The following is a 22,469-nucleotide window of genomic DNA, read 5'->3' on the forward strand; positions in this document are numbered from 1 at the left end:
TTTTATTCCCTCCAGAGATGGTTCTGGTCACCTCAGTAGATTGCTTTAAAAAAGGCCTGGATTCTTTCCTAAATGAACATAATATAACTGGGTACTAATGAAGGATTTTTTTTCCCCTGCTGTAGCAAATTGGATCATGCTTTGCTGGGGTTTTTCACCTTCCTCTGGATCAACTGTGGGTATATGAGTGTGTATATTTAAAATTGTCTCTTGCAAAGTGGAAAACTGTTGTGTGGTCAGATGAATCAAAATTTGACTTTCTGACAGTTACTTTTTGGCAACCATAGGTCCTGCGTCTAATGGACTAAAGAATATAGGGGCCTTCTGGCTTGTTAAAAGCACTCAATTCAAAAGCCTGTATCTGATTGTATGGGGATTCAATGGATTTGCACAGAGCAGCCCAGGTCATCTTCTGGGGTCTCCGGCTGCCCATCTTGGCTCCTCCTTTTCTCCGAGTGTCCCCATAGCATGCCACTTGCCGTGGGAGCATTTGTGCAGGCTTGACCCTGAACAAGTCTGTGTGCATGCATAGACACAAACAGTGTGGCTGGGCCCTGCCCCGCTCCCTCATCACAAGATTTGACTACCAGCAGTGGGAGCCAGCAGCTCCCACTGCTTCTGAGTCTCCTGTGAGAAAGGAGAGGATAGAAGAGCTGCTGCAGACAGGCAGAGCGCTGGATCGAGATAAATGTTTAAGGGGAGGCTGAGGGAAGCCGCTTTTGAAAAGCTTTTACTTTAATAGAGAGCATGCGTTAAGGTAAAAAAAAAAATTTTGCCTTTTTAGAATCCCTTTAAAAGCAGTATTTGAATTGTCTTTATAGACTTTAAACTTTGCAGATAGGGGCAGAGTTTATTAGTGCCAAATGAGTCTGAAAGCTTGCAGCACAAACCTACGTTTCAAGACAAACCAGTGGCTCTGCTAAGAATTTACCGCTGTTGGAAGAAATATTTTATTCAATGGAAGATAGACAGCTAGCCCTTTAGCTGTTAAGAGTTGTTTCATACTTTTATCTTCATCTGGACCACTTACTCACATAGTATAACTTCTGCTCTCTTTAGGAAAGAAGAGCTTTGGAGAGACGAATATCTGAAATGGAAGAAGAGCTTAAAGTAAGTATTCAGAATGAAAGAAAAGTCTAAGTAATAGCATACTTTCATCAGACTGTTGTACGTTTCTGTTCAGTATAAATATTTCTGAAGTTTGTATGGTTATACACTGTAAACAGTGAGAAGTCGTAGTGTCTGTCCTTGGCCAGAAAACTTGAGGAGAGCGACACTGCAAGTGTACACCCAGTTAAGATACTTCATTTAGTAATAAAGTAATTTGCTTTCCCTCCCCCATGATTCCACAAGCAGTGATTAAAAAATCTTTAAAATTGGTGTCCAATATAGTCCATTATTAACATAATTTCATACTAAATGCACTTCATTTCAATGTATTGTTCAGATCATTGTTCTAAAATTGTACAACACTAGGTAGTGGGGCATAAAGTGTATAGTATATGTAAGACTTGAAATCTTCCATTGAAGGGGTTTTCATAAGTTACAGGCAAGTGTTAGAAAAGTAGATTGTAGTTTGTAAAAAGCAGACCATTTTTAGTTTGTTAGTTGAATTGTATAAATAGCTTTTCTTAACGTGGTACTTCAGGCAAAATAAAAAATATGTATATGGTGCAGTCTTTCAGTAGCATTAAAAAGGCAGTCTTTGTTTTTCTAAGCCCCCCTGTAACTTTTTTTTTTACCTGTTGAATATGCTGTTATTTTTCAGCCTCCATTAACTGACCAAACTGTGCTGCAAAAGTGGCTTTCCTGCACATATGCAAACCATGCCAGAGTCGGTCTTTGTACATTTTGGCGCATGGGTAGGATATCCCCGTGCATGCACAGATGTGCCGCAGGTCTTTACTGTGTTTTCTGTTCTGAAAACCTGCGGCACATCTGCACGCATGCACAATCCTGAGCTGCGAATATGCCTTATTGTAACACTGTCTCCTGGGATGACTGACATGGACATCTCAGTGGGTGCAGGCACAATGCCATTCTCTCCCGGGCAAGAAACAAACAAGGAAATCCAGTTGTGGGAGGGGCTGTGCTGAGCAGCCAGGAGGAATATAGTTATGTATAATTTCAGTGGCTGAAGTTTTTCTGGGGATATTGTGTTAATTTTCCTTTGTCTGGGTCCAGGTCACCCCAAGGTTATCTTTCTCTGTTGCCTGGATATGGTAAAGTCTGTTAAGGTTTTATCTCTTGCTCGCTGCTTCTTTTGGGCTGACCAATTCCCGGTTATAGATTTCAAAAGGGCCTAAAAGAGGTTCTTTGGTTTCCAGGTTTCACGTCTTCTACTTCTAAGTGGATTTGATCAATTGAGTTGCACAATAAACTACCTTGTTTACTAGGGGTGCAACGGATTGTCACCGATCTGTGATCCGAACGGTTCAGCCTGTTCGGATTGGAAAGGCTGCGGCTTTGGCCTAGCTCCAGAGCGGCAGCCATCTTGATACATCCGGCGGCCGTTTACCACGTGATCGCTCCGTCAAATGACGGAGCGATCACTTGTAAACAAACTGGCGTCATGTCATGACGCCGGTTCCTCTCTCCCCTCTGTGTACTGATCTGTACAGTGGATGGGGAGAGATCAGATGGCAGCAGTGCCAGTACTCTGCCATACCCTGCTAATATTCTAGCAATACTCTGCCAATACCCTGCTAATATATTATTATAGTGGGGGAGATTTTTTTTTTTTTTGTTGATTCGAAAATGATCCGAACCGTGACTCCTGATCCGAGGAACGATCCGATCCGTTGCACCCCTATTGTTTACCTATTAAAGCCACCAGAGCAATGAGTATTTCTTGGGCTTTTCCTCATCAAGCCTGTCTCTCTTCTGTAAGGATGCAACCTTGTCCCCTGTAATTCGATTTATAAGTTCCTTAAAGCCAAGTTCCACCCAATTTTGAGAGGTGGTCTTAAATGAAAGACCACCTCTCCAACCCTCATTTTATTTTTTTCTTGTAACTTACTTTTTTATGAAGTACAGCCTGTACTTCTGGTCTGTGGCGCAGGAGGTCATAGCCTCTTCTTTGGCGAGGCCCCCCCCCCCCCCAGTCGACAGACGGCCATTCACAAAGCGCCGTGCGACTCGTGCATGCGCAGTAGTAAACGGGCAGTGAACCTGCAAGGCTACACTGCCGGTTACCCTTAATTAGAATGGCGGTGCCTGCACCCGATCCAATGGAAAGATCGGCTTCAGGCGGCCGACATCGGTGGCTCCCTGGACAAGTAAGTGTACAGTTTGTAGCTGCTGACTTTAAAAAAAAATAATAATTTGCGGGTGGAACACCGTTTTAGCTACTTGATCTTTACAAGTTAAAATCTTTTTTTTTTTTTTGCTAGAAAATTACTTAGAACCCCCCAAACATTATATATATATTTTTCCAGACACCCTAGAGAATAAAATGGCGGTCGTTGCCATACTTTGTCACACCGTATTTGTGCAACGGCCTTACAAGCGCAGTTTTTTTGTGGAAAAAATACACTTTTTTTAAATTAACAAAAAAGACAGCGGTAAAGTTAGCCCAATTTTTTTATTTTGTGAAAGATAATGTTACGCCAAGTAAATTTATACCCAACACGTCACGCTTTAAAATTGCCCCTGCTTGTGGAATGCTGACAAACTTTGACACTTAAAAATTTCTAAAGGTTACCAATTTTGAGTTACAGAGGAGGTCTAGTGATAGAAGTATTGCTCTCGCTCTAACGATCGCGACAATACCTCACATGTGTACTTTTAACAACGTTTTCATATGCAGGCGCTACTTACATATGCGTTCGCTTCTGCGCACGAGCTCGGCAGGACGGGGCGCTTTACATTTTTTTTCCTTATTTATTTTCCTTTATTATTTTTACACAATTCTTTTTAAAAAAGTATGTAAACATGCCTTGTAATAGAAAATAAAGCATGAGAGGAACTCTTTATTGTGAGATCTGTGGTCAAAAATACCTCAGATCTCACAATTACACTAAAATGCAAAAAAAAAAAAAAAAATTCCCCCATCAGACCATTTGGTGGAAGTGACGTTTGATGTCGCTTCTGCTATCCAATGGTATGGAGCCGAGTGGGGTCCATCTTTCCCTCACTTGGCTCCAGGCTGTTGAGGGGAGAGGACGCGATTGTCTCCGCCACTACTGACGGCTCCGGTAAGCTGTATCTCACAACAAATCCGCTGCAGAGACCACTTTTATCTGAAAGCTGACCGACCACTGTTGAAGAGGATACCACTTCAAACAGCTGACGTACAACGACGGCGGGCGGTCCGGTCCGCAAGTAGTTCAAGTGGAACTAGTCATAAAATTAAGTCCTGCTAGATCACTTCAGGCTGGCCTCTTTTGCAAGTATAGCTATGTAAAACATTTATAAATAATTGCCTATACTGTTTAAAATTAATACACTCACCCTACTCTGCACATGCTCAGTTGCTCTCCATTCTTAGGCACTGTTGAGAGGCCTTAAAGTGGAATTAAACCATTCTATCCTTTATAGCCAAGAAAGCTGCTTCTGTTTGATCTGCAACTGGCATGGGGCTGCTCATGGGATCAGTTAAAACACCAGCCATTTGATGGTTTGACAGTTTGGTTGAGGACACAAGCAAATTTGACAGTTGGCAATCCTGGCAACTTTTTTTTTAAACTGTTAAATCGATGGGTTTACTTCTGTTTTATTATCTTCTTCTGCTCAGGGGATCTGGGCTTCAGTAAAATGGTGGCCTCCAGCAAAAAGAAACAGGAACAATGCTGGAGGCAATTTACTGCACACACTGATTTTGGTAGCATAAACATTAATGTGAAATGTATGTTCCTTGCTAATATTTTTTATCAAGTTGTTATTGGTAAAGTTCTGCTTTAAGGTTGATGTCTTATATTTAAAGTAATACTGAAGTCTTTTTTCTTTTTTTCTTTAACCACTTCATCCCAGGAAGAATTTACCCCCTTCCTGACCAGAGTACTTTTTGCGAATCGGCTGTGCGTCGCTTTTACCGACAATTGCGCGGTCGTGCGGTGTTGCACCCAAACAAAATCGACATCCTTTTTTTCCCACAGATGGAGCTTTCTTTTGGTGGTATTTGATCGCCTCTGCGGTTTTTATTTTTTGCGCTATAAACAAAAAGAGCGACAATTTTGAAAAAAACACAATATTTTGTGCTTTTTGCTATAATAAATATCCCCCCCCCCCTTTTTTTTAAAAAAAGCTAATTTTTTCCTCAGTTTAGACCGATATGTATTCTTCTACATATTTTTGGGAAAAAAAATCGCAATAAGCGTATATTGATTTGGTTTTCGCAAAAGTTATAGCGTCTACAAAATAGGGGATAGATTTATAGCATTTTTATTATTTTTTTTTAAATTTATTTTACTAGTAATGGCAGCGAGCTGCGATTTTTACCCTGACTGCGACATTATGGCAGACACGTCGGACAATTTTGACACATTTTTGGTCACTGGCAGTGAAGGGGTTAACACTAGAAGCGATCGAGGGGTTAACCGTGTTCCCTGGGAGTGATTCTGACTGAAGGGGGAGGGGACTGACTAGAGGAAGTGACGGATCGTGGTTCCTAGCTCATAGGAACACACGATCTGTCACTCCTGTCAGAACAGGGAAGTGTGTGTTTACACACACTCGTCCCTGTTCTGTGTCTCCTGCTCACGATCGTTCGTGGCCGGCAGTCATCGCGACAGTCGGCCACGAGCATCCGGCGCGCCTGCTATCCCTACCCCGCGAGCCTATGGCGGCTCGCGAAGGGGAGCCAACCTGCTGCAGTATAACTGCAGCGGCTGCTCGGGAAGCGGTTAAAAATAACACATACCTTACACAAAAAACATTTCACAGAGCAGCCCCAATCCTCCTCCTCTAAGGTCCCTCTTCTATGCTCCTGGCCCCTCCCTCCTGTCCCCCCACAGCAAGCAGCTTGCTATGGGGACACCTGAGCCAAGCTGCCGCTCAGTGTGTCCATTAGACACGGAGCCCTGGTTCGGCCCCGCCCCCTCTCCCCTGATTTTTGACTGCAGCGGGTGCCAATAGTGGCACTACTGTGTCTCAGCCAATCAGAGGGGAGAGTCCAGAATAGCCGAGGTACATCGCTGGATAGAGGGAGGGGGGGGCTCAGGTAAGTATTAGGGGTTTGCTACACACAGAACGTTCTCTTAATGCATAGCATGCATTAGGATAAAAAAAGCCTGCCTTTACAACTCCTTTAATGGCCTTCGTTTCCCTTTTCTTTTTTTTTTTTTCTTTCGAGATGATAATGTGGGGTCTAGTTATGCCTGTGTTTTGATTTGATGTGCCCACTCCTCAGTTTGGACTCCTTTTGGACACTTAAAAGTTTCATCAAACTGTGTCCCTCAACAGATAAAGAAAATATGATTTTTGTAGTCAGTGTAAAATCCTTTTCTTGGAGTTCATTGAGGTACACGGCTTCCTTCCCTCATATGCTATCTGAGTGGTTTGCTGGTGAGGTCAGGTGAGCGGGGGATTATAGCCTCAAGGGGGCCTTCAGTTAATGGGCCTAGTACCCATTTCTCCTGTAGATAACAGTATAAAGCTAGGTTTTCACCAATTTCCACAAGGTTTGTCCTTTAGGGGACTGCAAGAAATTGATTTTATGGTATGTATAAAAAAAACCTTTTTTTGATTAGTATACATCCTTGATTTTCCCGTTTATTCTTTATAAACTTTTCACTTATTCCATGTCTGTTTAAATTTACAGAACCTCCATCAAGTAAAACAGATACATACTTTGAGGCAGTTAAATGAACGATTGATGGCTGAAAACAGAGCTTTGACCAGAGTTGTTGGCAAGCTCTCAGAGTCCTGTAGGCAGCTACAGTCTGTGGACTTGTAATTCCTTCTCCTATCACTAGTCAGGCAGGTGCCCTGTTTGAGCCAATGCATTGCTATGATCTGCTCTTAGTGCATAAGTATGCCTGGGGATTTGCTTGTTAATTAGTGTGGCTTTTTGCATGCAGTGCTTAATGTTTGAAGTAATGATCCCCAGTGCAAACGCTCAACATTGATCATTTCCCCTCATTTGAATCAAAATCCTATGTAGTCCTCAGTCTTCTAAAGAAGATACTCTCTAGTCAGAATCTAGCCCAGTGTCACAAATGTCTTTACAATCCACTGTTTAATAAATTAAAAACCACGTAGTGTGCGCTTCTATCTTTCATAAGTAAAAACTCCTTCATGTGTCCAGGATACTCACAACAGGCTATGGGGTGCTGGAAACTTGAGCAAATAGTACTTTGTGTTTTTGTAGGTGTCCTCATTCTGAGATGTATCTTAAAAAAAAAATTAGCCCGATTTTGTTAGACAAACCACAGTTCGGTAATAAAGCTGTTTTAGGAATTAAGTATGGTTGTTGTAATGAACGTCGGTCTAGAATTGCTATAGAGTATTTTGACCATTTAGATGTCTGTTGCTTTGTGTTTTTTTTTATTTTTCTTTCGCTTCCTAAATGCTCAAGTTAGAGGAAGTAAACCCTGATGGGTTTTACTTCCTCTTTTTTACCCTGCAAGTTAAAAGCTTAATGGGCTGGTATGCATCTCATACTAGCCCATTATATGCCAGTTACCGGCAAACAAAGCCCGCAATGTCCCAGCTGGTGGCTGTATCCATCTTCACCCCCTACTATCCGGGCCTGTAGATTCTGGCTCTGTGACTTGCCGGAGTCGTGTGACGTCACTCCCGCACATGTGCGCAAAAGCCGCCAGTCACTGCACAAGCCCCTTAGAAACGATCTCTTCTTGTCCTTTCTTCAGTGCACATGATGTCGGCGCAATAGTATATGGTAAATATCTCCTAAACCGTGCAGGTTTAGGAGATATTTCCAGTACCTACAGGTAAGCCTTAAAGTGGTGTAACTAGGTTTACAACCACTTTAAACACTTAAGGACCGAGCCTCTTTCTGAGATTTGTTTACAAGTTAAAAACAGTTTTTTTTGCTAGAACCCCCAAACATTACACATTCTTTTTCTAACACCCTAGAGAATAAAATGGCGGCCGTTGCAATACTTTCTGTCACACCGTATTTGCGCAGCGGTCTTACAAGCGCACTTTTTTTTTGGAAAAAATACTTTTTTTGAATTAAAAAATAAGATAAGAGTAAAGTTAGCCCAATTTTTTTTTTTTTAGATAATGTTACGCTGAGTAAATTGATAGCCAACGTGTCACACTTCAAAATTGCGCCTGCTCGTGAAATGGCGACAAACTTTTACCCTTAATCTTCTCCATAAGTGACGTTTAAAAAAATTCTACAGGTTGCTTGTTTTGAGGCCATCTTCCCCTCACTTGTCTCCATACCAAGCCAGGAAGAGGACATGATCGATTCGACGGCTCCGGTAAGCGGCAGAGGGCACCGTAGAGCGTCGGGAGGGCCCCTTTCCTGCCGCCGATTAACCACTTCCCGCCCACCCACTGTCATATGACGGCGGGACGAAGCAGCTTCTGTTCTAGGCCACCGTCATATGACGTGATTTCCTTCTCGGGCCACAAGGGGGTGCTGGACCCGCGATTGCCCAGTAACTGAGCAGGACCGTTGATCTGTGTGTATAAACACACAGATCCACGTCCTGTCAGAGGAGAGGAGACCCATGGTGTGACCCTTGTACATAGGGACACCGATCGGTCTCTTCCCCTTCGGTGAGTTCCCTCCCCCCACAGTTAGAATCACTCCCAGGAAACACATTTAACCCCTCGATCACCCCCTAGTGTTAACCCTGTCCCTGCCGGTCACATTTACACAGTAATCAATGCTTTTTCATAGCATGGATCGCTGTATAAATGTGAATGGTCCCATAAGTGTCCGATATGTTCACCGCAATATCGCAGTCACGATAAAAATCGCAAATCGACGCCATTACTAGTAAAAAAAAAAAATAATAAAAATGCTATAAATCTATCCCCTATTTTGTAGACGCTAAAACTTTTGTGCAAACCAATCGCTATATGCTTATTGTGAATATTTTTTTTTTTTTTTTTTTTTAACCAAAAATATGTAGAAGAATACGTATCGGCCTAAACTGAGGAAAAAATTTGTTTAAAAAAAAAAATTGGATATTTATTATAGCAAAACGTAAAGTATTTTTTTTTTTTTTTCAAACTTGTCACTATTCTTTTGTTTATAGTGCAAGAAGTAAAAATCCCAGAGGTGATCAAATACCACCAAAAGAAAGCTCTATTTGTGGGAAAAAATGATAAAAATTTCATTTGGATACAGCGTTGCATGACCGTGCAATTGTCATTCAAAATGCGACAGCACTGAAAAATGGCTTGGGCAGGAAGGGGGTGTTCGTGCCTGGTAGGCAAGTGGTTAAAAGTGATCTCGTGGCAAATCTGCCGCAGAGACCACTTTTATCGGAAACCGGACCGCACACCTTAGATGTCAGTCTGGGCGATGCATAACACAACCAAACCTACTGTGTTGGGCAAGAACAGTTGTCAGCCGCATTTTAGCGGATGGGCTGGTAGCTCTGCCTGGGATACGTATATCCTGTGCTTTTTTTTTTTTTTTTAATATTTATATGGAAGTTGTTTATTTTGAACCCCAATTGACAATAGGCTGGGTGGGGCATTTGTCGTTCCGGGTGAACGTCATATGACATCCTCCCAAAATGCGCCTCGTGTGTGGCTCAATCTGCCACCGGCTGTGACGCAGTGTGCCGGCTTGCTGCCGATACTTTTAGCTGTGGTTGGTCAGTAATCACATAGTACACAGCCCATCTGTACCATGTGATCAGCTGTGGCTATTTCCTTATATTTTCATATATTCAAAAAAATGATGTAGTGCAACAAAATAACCACAATATGATAAAAGGGCAAACAATTGTGCAAACAATGTGTGCGCAAAAAAATAGTCTATTATCCAAAAGTTTCAAAGGAAAAATCATATCCAATTTGAATCCACTACAATCACCAATGTGACATGTAATGCGACGTGTGAATCCTCCACCCTTGTAGATGAGCCTCTCACCTCACAGCCCCGACCCCTGTATTACCAGTAGGTCTCACCACAGGTTTTTCCATCTCTGGGGATGAACACAAACAGCTACTGCTTCAAATGCCTCTTACTCGAATGGATGGATTGATAGATTTCCAATCCTCACAGCATAAATGCAGGAAGAAAAAGCACACAGATCCAGTGCTCTCCGTTTAAAACTTAGGACGAGAGCTCACGTATATGATGTCATCCTGCGATCATCTCTGCATCTAAGGATCCTTGTATGCGACAGACACACGCGGTTCATGGTTGGCACTGCCTATAGTGCCATTTTTGTAAGTGCAATACTTTACCTTTTTTAAATAAATTGAAGTTTTAAACGGAGAGCACTAGATCTCCATGTCATATTGGTGATTGGAGTGGATTCAATTTGGATAGTTTTTTTCCTTTGAAACATTTGGATATTTATTGGACTTTTTTTTTCCACACATATATATTTTTTTGCACATTTATTATGTTGTGTTTATTTTTTGTAAGTTGCGCTACATCATTTTGTTGGAATATATCAGTTTAACCACTTCAGCCCCGGAAGGATTGACAGGCCATTTTTTGCGATGCGTCACTGCGTCACTTTAACTTACAATTGCACGGTTGTGCGACACTGTACCCAAACAAAATTGACGTCCTTTTTTTCCCGCAAATATAGCTTTCTTTTGGTGGTATTTGATCACCTCTGCGGTTTTTATTTTTTGCGCTATAAACAAAGAGAGTGACAATTTTGAAAAAAAAAGCAATGTTTTTTACGATTTTCTATAATATCCCCCCAAAAAAATGTAAAAAAAAAAAAACATTTCTTCCTCGGTGCAGGACGATATGTATTCTTCTACACATTTTTGGTCAAAAAAATTGCAACAAGCGTATAGTGATTGGTTTGCTGAAAAAATAGTTGTAGCGTCTACAAAATAGGGGATATATCTATGGCATTTTTATTGCTTTTTTTTTTTTTTTTTTTTACTAGTAATGACGGCGATCTGTGATTATTAGCGGCACTGTGACACTGCAGCGGACAGATCGGACACTTTTGACACTTTTTTTGGGGGGGGGGCATTGTCATTTATACAACAATCAGAGCTAAAAATAGCCACTGATTACTGTATAAATGTCATTAGCAGGGAATGGGTTAACACTGGGGGTGATCAAGGGATTAAATGTGTGTCCTAGGGAGTGATTCTAACTGGGGAGGATGGGACTGTGACTGCCTGGAGGAGGAGACCAATCGCTGTTACTTAATATGAACAACAGATCTGTCTCCTCTCTCCTGACAGAACGGAGATCTGTCTGTCGTCGCGCTGCGGACGGCCCCTAGTGATCTTAAAGCGGCCGACATACAGCTATGGCGATTTGCCCAGGGGAGCCAACCTACTGCAGTATAATTGCGGCGGCTGGTCCTCTAGTGGTTAATAAGGTTAGATTCACTTATGGGTGTTGACTAGCAACCTTTATAGTTCATTTGATTGACATATTATTGGATTGCGCAGATTGATTAGTTATACAATGCCTGATACTTCTAGCTGTGTTTGGTCAGTGATCGCATGGTACGGATGGGGCCAATCACAGCCCATCTGTACCATGTGGTTAGCTGTGGCTAATCACAACACACACTGAACGAATCAATTTCATTCAGTAAAAATGGTTGCTTATACCAATGAAATTCACTGGTATAAGTTATCATAATGTGTTAAAAAAAAAAACAAAAATAAAAAAACCCTGATCACTTCTCCAGAGTAGTTCACTGTATTGCTGTGGCCACAGTGTGTTAAATATTGCAAAAAAAAAGGGGGGGGGGGATGTAGTAAAAGAGAAAAAAAAAGAAAATATCCCCCGCACCATTACACCACCACCACCTGCCTGAACCGTTGATACAAGGCAGGATGGATCCATGCTTTCATGTTTGCACCAAACTCTGACCCTATTATCTGAATGATGGTTGTGCATGAAAATCCCAGTAGATCAGCAATTTTTGAAATACTCAGACCATCCTGTCTGGCACCAACAACCATGCCACATTCACAGTCCATTAAATCCCCTTCAGCAGGTCATCTTCACCACATCTAGATGCCTAAATGTATTGAGTTGCTGGTATGTGATTAACTGATTAGCAATTTGTGTTACCAAGCAATTGAACAGGTGTACCTAATAATAAAGTGGCCGGTGAGTGTATGCGTCTCATATGTGACACTGCCTCTATGTTCCAGCTGTCTAAAAAAAAAAAAAAAAAAAATTAGCGATCACGCTTCTCGGAACAGCAGTGCTCCCATATAATGTATACTTTAGCAGGGACTGGCCAAGCTTTGATTACACTAAGAAAAAACACGAAAACATCCATCGCCGGCTTAACCACTTGCCGCCTAGTTACATACCTGGTACATCATTGGTCTTCAGGTTGTTGTACCGGGATGATGCCTGCAGCTATTGCTGGCTAGTCAGACACCCATAGACAGCTGGGATCGACTTTAATCCGGTCTCCGCTATGGTAATGCAGAAGCCATGACATGACCTCACTTCCGGTTTACCCGGATTCCATCGGCATCATTTTCAAAAAATCAAATGGATTAAAAAACACAGATCTTGGTGTTTTGAATGTTTTTAGTGCAGAGGAGGGATTTGGGGGACTTATTGATCCCAGATCACTCCAAAAAGAGTACCTGTCACATGCCTATTGCTGTCACAAGGATGTTTACATTCCTCGTGACAGCAATAAAAGTGATAAAAAATTATAACATCATTGTAAAGAAAATAAAAAAAAGTGCCCCTGCCCTCCCCGTGCTTGTGCACAAAGGCGAACGCATGCTTTAGTCCCGCACAGCATCGCCTGTGGATAGCAAAATTGATGTAGTTTGTCACCTCTGCACAGGCATGCACATTTTTAAAGCATGACATGTTTGGTATTTACTCAATGTAACATCTTTTATATTTTACAAAAAAAATTGGGTTAGATTTTGTTTTTTTGTAATACAATTCAAAAATGTTTTTTTTCCTTCAAAAACTTGCATTTTGAAAAACCACTGCGCAAAATGCTGTGTGACATACAAAAATTGCAAAACCCACCAATTTATACTTTAGGGCCTCTGCTTTTTTAAAAAAATATATAATGTTTGGGGCTTCCAAGTAATTTTCTAGCAAAAAAAAGATTTAAATGTAAACAAAGTGCCAGAAAAAGCCTGGTCCTTGAGTGGTTAAGTATGATATGCTATTAGGGCTCTCCAATACCGTATATACTCGAGTATAAGTCGAGATTTTCAGCCCTATTTTTTAGGCTGAAAATGCCTCCCTCGACTTATACTTGAGTCACCGCCGTCTGCCTACATGATCAGCGTGTCATGCAGACAGACGGCGGCCAGCGTGTGATAATACGATTCGGCGGCCATTCCACTGTTCAAAACCGCGCCTCTTCCTCGTCTGTGATAGGCAGAAAACTCCATTTCCCAGCAGCCAGTGTACAGCCTATCACGGACATTCTCTCATCCTTGTCCGTGGTATGAGGATGAGAGAATGTCCGTGATAGGCTGACTGCTGGGAAATGGAGTGCTCTGCCTATCACAGACGAGGAGGAGACGCGACTTTTGAACAGTAGAATGGCCGCCGAATGGTATTATCACACGCTGATTGGTGCAGAGCGGCACGCGGAGGATGGAGATCGCCACACAGAGGCATGCACAGGACATGGGTAGGATGCACACATGCACAGGGACACATGCACAGGGACACATGCACAGGTAGGATGCGCACATACACACGGACACATGCATAGGTAGGATGCACACATACACAGGGACACATGCACAGGACACAGGTAGGATGCACACATACACATGGACACATGCATAGGTAGGATGCACACATACACATGGACACATGCATAGGTAGGATGCACACATACACAGGGACACATGCACAGGGACACAGGTAGGATGCACACATACACAGGGACACATGCACAGGACACAGGTAGGATGCACACATACACAGGGACACATGCACAGGACACAGGTAGGATGCACACATATACACAGGGTCACATGCACAGGACACAGGTAGGATGCACACATACACACGGACACATGCATAGGTAGGATGCACACATACACAGGGACACATGCACAGGACACAGGTAGGATATACACAGGGACACATGCACAGGACACAGGATGCACACATACACAGGGTCACATGCACAGGACACAGGGAGGTTGCACACATACACAGGGACACATGCACAGGACACACACATACACAGGGTCACATGCACAGGACACACACATACACAGGGTCACATGCACAGGACACAGGGAGGTTGCACACATACACAGGGACACATGCACAGGACACACACATGCACAGGACACACACATGCACAGGACACACACATACAGAGGGTCACATTCACAGGATACACACATACACAGGGTCACATGCACAGGACACACACATACACAGGGTCACATGCACAGGACACATGCACAGGACACATGCACAGGACACATGCACAGGACACATGCACAGGACACATGAACAGGACACATGAACAGGACACATGAACAGGACACATGAACAGGACACATGAACAGGACACATGAACAGGACACATGAACAGGACACATGAACAGGACACATGAACAGGACACATGAACAGGACACATGAACAGGACACATGAACAGGACACATGAACAGGACACATGGAGGCATGCAGCTGCAGATGGGCATTGTTGACCCTGTTTTTCCACTTACAGTAGCTGCTGCAGTTCTCACCCTCGCCTTATACGCGGGTCAATACGTTTTTCCCAGTTTTTTGTGGTAAATTAGGGGCCTCGACTTATACTCGGATTAACCTATACTTGAGTATATACTATATAGTTTGTCCATGCATTGGGTAAAATGAAGCTAAATCTCTTGTGTGCACAACGAGGTCCTGCTGCTGGCACTTGACCTCTATTGCCAGTCCTGCCCAGCTGCCCTCATCCCTGTAACTTTACTTTTTTTTTTTTTTAACCCATGTAAATTCATTTGCAATGAGATGCTGTGGTGTTGCCACAAAAATAGGGTAAAAAACCCCCCACAAAATCTAGTTACCAGAGATCTTTTTGTCCCAGGCAGAGCACCTACCACTTTATCCTTTAAACTGCACACAGTTGGAAATATGCCTTTCTTGCCCTCGACTAAGAACTCAGAAGGCTGTCTTCGCTCCTTGTGTTAATGTCAATATAATGCATCTGTCCTGAGAGCACCCAAAGTTTTTATAGACAAGTGATGAAAATTTAGAGGAAGAATGGCTTGAGTATTTGGGGATGGGAGGTGGATACAAAGATTTGAATTAAAACTGATAGACTGAGTGACTGACCCAGTTATTGGGTACAGTTGAGCTAAATGGTGGAGGTTTAGAAGTTGAGACTTATAACCTAGATTTGGAGCCCAAGTGTTCATGTTTAAGCTGATGTTAAAATGTTTTAGTGGCGACAGATTGAGGTTTGGAAGAATGAACAGCATATTGAGGTGTGTTCTAAAAGAAACACTGCTCCGTCTGCTCTCTTCTTTTTTTCGGTATGGTCACTGGGCACAAAACTGCATTGCTTCAGACCTTGGTGTCTCGGTGTGCAGACCTTCCCTCAAACTAGTTTGAGTGCTGCTGTACAGAGGATTACAGAAGGCTGAGTATCAAGACATATTAAGGGGTTTATACTAGTTGCATTAAAAAAAAAAAAACATTCTGTTTTTTTTTTTTTTTATTTCCTCTTATTGAATTCATAATGGCATTAGTTGGGGATTATATATTTACCTGATATTGAGTTTTAAGGGAACTTCCACTATAATCGATATTTAAAGTGATTGTAAATCCTTACATATACCCAGTGAAGTTACTCACTTAAGGTGATGCACAGATATGAAACAAATACTCCTACGCAAGTTGTACAAGCTTATCTGCAGCAACCCTCGCAAGTTGTTAGCTGCAATGGCTGACAGTGCTTGTAGTCTCTTCATTCACAGAAAACTGAATGATGTGGCCATGTGTGTGGAGCCCCGCACACACTCATGGTTTGCAAATTGTGACAGCGGGTTCAGGGAGAGGATCCCGCCACCCACTGTCACGGGCTTTGGGGGTAGAGTGGGTGCGTTCTGAACATGTAAAATGTAACACCCTAAATATGGGTGTAACATGTTCAGAAAGGTTAACGGCCTTTCACTACTTCTATACAGGGCATTTTCACCCCTTCCTGTCCAAGCCAATTTTCAGCTTTCAGCGCTGTCACACTTTGACAATTGCGTGGTCATGCAACGTACCCAAATTAAATTTTGTTCTCTCTCCCCCCTCCCCCAACTAGAGCTTTCTTTTGGTGGTATTTGATCACCTCTGCGTTTTTATTTTTTGCGCTATAAACAAAAAAAGTGACAATTTAAAAAAAAAAAAAAAACACTATTACTTTTTGCTATAATAAATATCCCAATTTTAAAAAAAAAACAATTTTTTCCCTCCGTTTAGGCCAATGTGTATTCTTCTACATATTTTTGGTAAAAAAAAAAATTCCAATAAGCGTATATTGATTGGTTTGCGCAAAAGTTATAGTGTCTACAAAATAGGGGGTAGCTTTGTCATTTTTATTTTTATTTTTCTTTACTACTAATGGCAGCGATCTGTGATTTTTATCGTGACTTTGCGGCAGACAGATTGGACACTTGACACTATTTTGGGACTATTGACATTTATAAAGCGACCAGTGCTATAAAAATTCACTGATTACTGTATAAATGTGTCTGGCAGGGAAGGGGTTAACACTAGGGGGCGCTGAAGGGGTTAAATTTGTGTCCTAGGGAATGATTCTAAATGGGGGGGGGGGGACTGATGAGGGGAGGAGACCGATCGTTGTTCCTCTGTACAAGGAACATACGATCAGTTCTCTCCCCTGACAGGACGATCCACGTCCCTGCGGGTGCCCGGGCACATGCATCGGGTCTCCAGTGATGCGGCGCGCTCTTCACAATGCCGGGAAGCCGAGGACGTCATATGACGCCCGCCCGGAGGAATGTAGGGTTCCTGCCGCCATCATTTTACTATACTGCAGTAGGGAACTGGTTTAAGGGGTTGTAACCCGCATGGTTTTTCACCGTAAAGCATTCTAATTTTTCTGTTCTAATGCATTAAGGTGAAAAACCTTCTGTGGTGCTGCAACCCCCCCCCCCCCCCCCCCCCGATCCCCTGTTTTTTACTTGACCACGATTTTTCTCTGGTCGGGAACAAGCACACCAGATCTAGCTGGTGTCTCGTGTCCTGATTGGATAGATTGATAGCAGCACAGCCATTGGCTCCTGCTGCTGTCAATCAAATCTAATGGCGGGGGGTGGAGCCAAGTCCTGCATTCTGTGTGAATGGACACAGATGGCGGGACTCGGGGGCGCGCCCTCACGGGATGTCCACCAAGGAGAGAGCTTCTCCAATGTGGACACTTGATGCGGGGAGGAGCCACCGGCGCCGCTGTGGGACCCCAGAAGAGGAGGACCGGGGCCACTCTGTGCAAAATGAACTGCACAGTGAAGGCAAGTATGACATGGTTTTTTTTTTTTTTTTTTTTTTTTTTTTTAAACGAGGGTTTACAAACCCTTTGGGCTGACCATACACATTAGGATGACTTGTTCAGCCATGCTGGCTGAATGAGGGAAATCATTCGCTTATCACTCAAACAGAAAAGATGGTCTAATCTGCAGTGCTAGTTATGTTCTGACAGCAGGCACCTCTGTCAGAAGACACAGTGACTGGATTTCCTTCGCTCCTTCAACAAAGATCGATTGAAAATAGACCTTTGTCAAGCTTGGTGGCTCCAACAGGGCCACCCATAGAATGCATTTTGGATGATTCAGCAGGAACTGGCCAAAAGTCTATCCCCGTTTGGGCAAAACCCAACTCCGCATGACTGGATGAATATTATATTTTCTTTTGGAAGGGGATATAAGGCTTTAAGCATGTATTATAAGGCTTGATGCTAATGGTTGTGGAAATGTTTCTGTGCATTAACACCATCTAGTTTTATCACCTGATATCATGTACAGCTTTTCCTGAGCTTAAAAAAGGTTACATTTTATCATGTTATCCATAAATGGAGGGATTTGTAGTATCCTCCTCCTGTCTACATGTTTATTTTCCTACTACCGGACACTGCATTGCAGTACTATTGATTATGTCCTAAAGTGACAATATGGTTTAATTTTAATTCTATATGCAGGTATTCCTCCCTGCAAATACACAGTTCCATAGTATAGGATTTCATGCACAGTTTTTGCTAAATTGCCCCGCTACCTGGGAACTTGAAAGACTGTACATTTGGCTGTTTAGATTTGATACTTCAAAGTGATTTTCAATTAATATATTCACCAATCCTTTTTTCTTTCTCCAAACAGATGTTACCTGACCTGAAAGCAGACAACCAGAGGCTAAAAGATGAAAATGGAGCCTTAATCAGAGTTATAAGCAAGCTTTCCAAATAGAAAATGGTTTTACCACAGCAGCAGTTTAATGGCATTGCACATATGTAACTCCAGTGGACCATAACGTGGCAGTCACTGGATACATGGGGGAAAATTCCTTGGCAACTAACTTTCAGAAATCCTGCCAAACTCCCTCCTTTTTTTTTTTTTTTCTTCATTTTTTGTACAAAAAAGATTTTGTATTAAAGTGCGGCTGCTGAGGAGAGAAAGTGACTATGAATTCTTGTTTACAGTTACAAAGTGCAAGAAAAGTGTTCAAGGCCAGAAGCCTCCTATATTTAACCAGTAAGCCTTAGTTGTACATATGCCTTTTTGCTATCAAAAAGCTTTCTGCTACCACAGACAAGTTACCACACAGTTTATGTTGTGCCACACATGAAATCTTTCAGTTCACTTTATTTTTACTTTTATATAATAATCTCTTGAAATTTTAAGTCGGTGAGTGCCAGCAGTTCCTTTATATAGTTTGTAGACCTCTTATTGAAGAAGTACTGTATGTAGCCTGTAATGATCATGCTGATGTTGTACTGACAGCTTACTGTGATGTCAGCAACAGAAAAAGTTACAGGTTGACCAGGCATAATGTATAGGTTTACAAAATATACAAGTTTGATCATTAGGAAATCACTTTTAATGACTTATTTGACTACTCAGACATTAGTGGGGAAATTGCATTTACCACCTGTGCTAAGCTAAGCTCTGGAAAAGAAGGTAAAACCTTTCCTTTCTATCCATCACTTTTATAAGGTTTGAATGAGATGTTCAGTACTATGGCCTCCACACTCATTTTTAGCAGATACTGATTTTTTTTTTTTTTTTTTTTGCATGTGTATATATTTGTGTGCGTGTATATACAAAGGTATATAGATATGCTAGCTTATATCTATATATTGGTATATATGGAGAAGCTGTATCGTTCCAAAACCACTGTGTGGCATGCTCAGATCCACCTCCTTGTCCGCAATGTCTGTTACTCAAGGTTAGATTATTCCTAAGTAGTAAGTGATCTTAATAAAGTTTGGTCATTTTATGGTATATTGTCTATTTTATGGAGGCGTGACTTTAGTTATAACTGTAAAATATTCTGATTTTGTTATTTTTCATTTTAAGTCACAACTATTAAAACTGTTATTATTTCACTACATTTCATGTTTCTTTTGAGTGCTGTCAATATCATTTGTGCTAGTCAGAGTGAAGTCACTTAGAATTCTAACATGCACTCTCTTGTGTAAATGCACTGTTACCATGTCAGAAGGCATGTAATTTAATACCACCGTCATATCTATTTTCTACATTTCAGTGGCCTTTTTGCAGAAAGTAACAAATATTATAAATATGTATGTGTATACAGCTAAGTGAGAGTTGCTGCTTTTTTTTTTTTTTTTTTTTTTTTTTTTTTTCCTTACTTTTTTTTTTTTTAAAGCTTTTATATTTTCACTGACCTATGAGAATGACAGCGTAACAATGGCACATTAATTATCTAATCCACTGAAAACAGCTTGGTCATTAAAACAAAGTTGTAAATTGTAAAGCTTTCAGCAGCTATTGTATTGTTGACTATAATGTATACTATATTAAATGTGAATTTGTACCCCTTTAATTTACAAGAAGAGGTCATTGTGATCTACTGCCTATTTTTGGGGGTTTTTGATTATCCAGACTTGATGTCCTTTTGTTTTGGTTTCTAAGTTTTATGAAGATACATTGTCTTGCTCTTACTGCCAACCTCAGGATTCTTGACTTTTTAAGGTACAAAGATAATTGTGGGGTGTTGCTGTTCATTTATTGTGTATGTGAGGTTCTTAAAGCTTTGCATCTTGAGGATGCAAATAAAAAAGAACTACTGCAGACGAAGCTGCACGATTGTGGAGATGCTAGATTGCTTAAATTATGGGTTGTACTTGGCAAAGTTTGGGTGTCTGTGAAGAATGATTAAATATTTCTAATTTAGTATTTTATATTTAGTTTATTTATTCTTTATCTAAACAGATTGGATACTGTGCTACAGTGATTTTATTGGTGGTAATGAGCAGGCTGTGTATCTGCATGAAACTCATAACAAACCTAGTCTCTTGAGAAAAGTGTATTTTGACATATACAAATAAAAACGAATGAAACTATTTTCCCTGTGTGCGTAAACATGTTAAAGGAGTAATTGCATTGAAGGCTTTTTAGCGCTGGCATTAACAGGTATATTATACCTTGGGTCTATATCATAGCCTTTTGGGTCAGATGTCTGCATATTGCATTTGCACATGTTTAAAATGCTTTGCTGACTAGTTTGGTTGAATCATCCAAATATTTATACTGCTTGTGAAATAAAGGTCATGAAATACAAACTCGAAGATCAACAGCGTGACTTCTCCCATTGTCTTTACAAGGTCGCACAATGTTACAGAGAAAACCTTTAAATCCGATTTACTGCAATGAGTATTACTAATGTTTTTCCTAGAAGGGAAAAGTATGTTGGTTATTAAGTTATTCCCACACTGTAAATACAAAATGGCACTTGTTTGTACTTTTTCAAAGATTGCTGTATCATTTTGTCATTTACAGGGGTTTCTTTTAACAGATAGAAATTGTTTATTGAAAAGTACAATGAAGTACAAGCAATGCAGCATACATACAGGTAATGAGCAGGGGAAACACGACTATAGGTAACCATGTACAGTGTGGGGGGGGGGGGGGGGAGATATTTTGATCCCCTGCTGATTTTGTAAGTTTGAACAATGACAAATAATGAGTCTATTTATTTTAATGGTAGGTTTATTTTAACAGTGAGAGACAGAATAACAAAAAATCCAGAAAAACACATTTCAAAAAGTTATAAATTGATTTGCATTTTAATGAGTGAAATATTTTTTTTCTATGAGATTAAGGTCTGGAGACTGGCTAGGCCACCTCAGGACCTTAATGTGCTTCTTCTTGAGCTACTCCTGTGTTGCCTCGGCCGTGTATTTTGGGTCATTGTCATGCTGGAATACCCATCCATGGCCCATTTTCAATGCCCTGGCTAAGGAAAGGAGGTTCTCGCCCAAGATTTGACGGTACATGGCCCTGTCCATTGTCCCTTTTGATGTGGTGAAGTTGTCCTGAAAAACACTCCCAAAGCATAATGTTGCCACCTCCATGTTTGACAGTGGGGATAGTGTTCTTGGGGTCCATAGGCAGCATTCCTCTTCCTCCAAACACGACAAGTTGAGTTCATGCCAAAAAGAGCTTGATTTTGGTCTCCTCTGAGCACACTTTCACCCAGTTCTCCTCTGAATCAATCAGATGTTCATTACCAAACTTCAGACGGGGCCTCTACATGTGCTTTTTTGAGCAGGGGGACCTTGCGGGCGCTTCAGGATTTCATTTCCTTACGGTGTTGTGTTACCAATTGTTTTCTTGATGACTGGTCTCAGCTGCCTTGAGATCATGGACAAGATTCTCCCGTGTAGTTCTGGGCTGATCCCTAACCATTCTCATGATTACTGAAACTTCACGAGGCGAGATCTTGCATGGAGCCCCAGACCGAGGGAGATTGATAGTTATTTTGTGTTTCTTCCATTTGCGAATAATCACGCCAACTGTTATCACCCTCTCACTAAGCTGCTTGGCAATGGTCTTGTAGCCCATTCCAGCCTTTTGTAGGTCTACGATCTTGTCCCTGACATCCTTGGACAGCTTTTTGATCTTGGCCATGGTGGAGAGATTACAATCTGATTGCTTCTGTAGACAGGTGTCTTTTATACAGGTAAGAAGCTGAGATTAGAAGCACTCTCTTTAAGAGTGCACCAAATATCAGCTTGTTACCTGTATAGAAGAGACCTTGGAGCCAGAAATCTTGCTGATTGATGGGGTGGATCAAATATTTATTTCACTCATTAAAATGCATATCAATTTACTTTTTTGAAATGTGTTTTTCTGGATATTTTTTCTTCTGTGTCTTACTGTTAAAATAAA

General features: G+C 41.4%; 1 protein-coding gene across 1 annotated transcript in view; it reads left to right on the plus strand.

Moving 5' to 3' along the window:
* Positions 1-19,663, plus strand: part of PPP1R12A (protein phosphatase 1 regulatory subunit 12A) — a 220,682-nt gene extending 201,019 nt beyond the window's left edge. The window contains exons 24-25 of the mRNA XM_073619994.1: positions 1,060-1,110; positions 18,435-19,663. Of these exons, the coding sequence (XP_073476095.1) occupies positions 1,060-1,110; positions 18,435-18,521 (138 nt within the window). The 3' untranslated portion in view covers positions 18,522-19,663. The remainder of the gene's footprint in view (positions 1-1,059; positions 1,111-18,434) is intronic.
* The last annotated feature ends 2,806 nt before the right edge of the window (positions 19,664-22,469 follow it).

Source organism: Aquarana catesbeiana, linkage group LG03, assembly GCF_042186555.1.
Source record: "Aquarana catesbeiana isolate 2022-GZ linkage group LG03, ASM4218655v1, whole genome shotgun sequence".
Classification (NCBI taxonomy): Eukaryota; Metazoa; Chordata; class Amphibia; order Anura; family Ranidae; genus Aquarana; species Aquarana catesbeiana.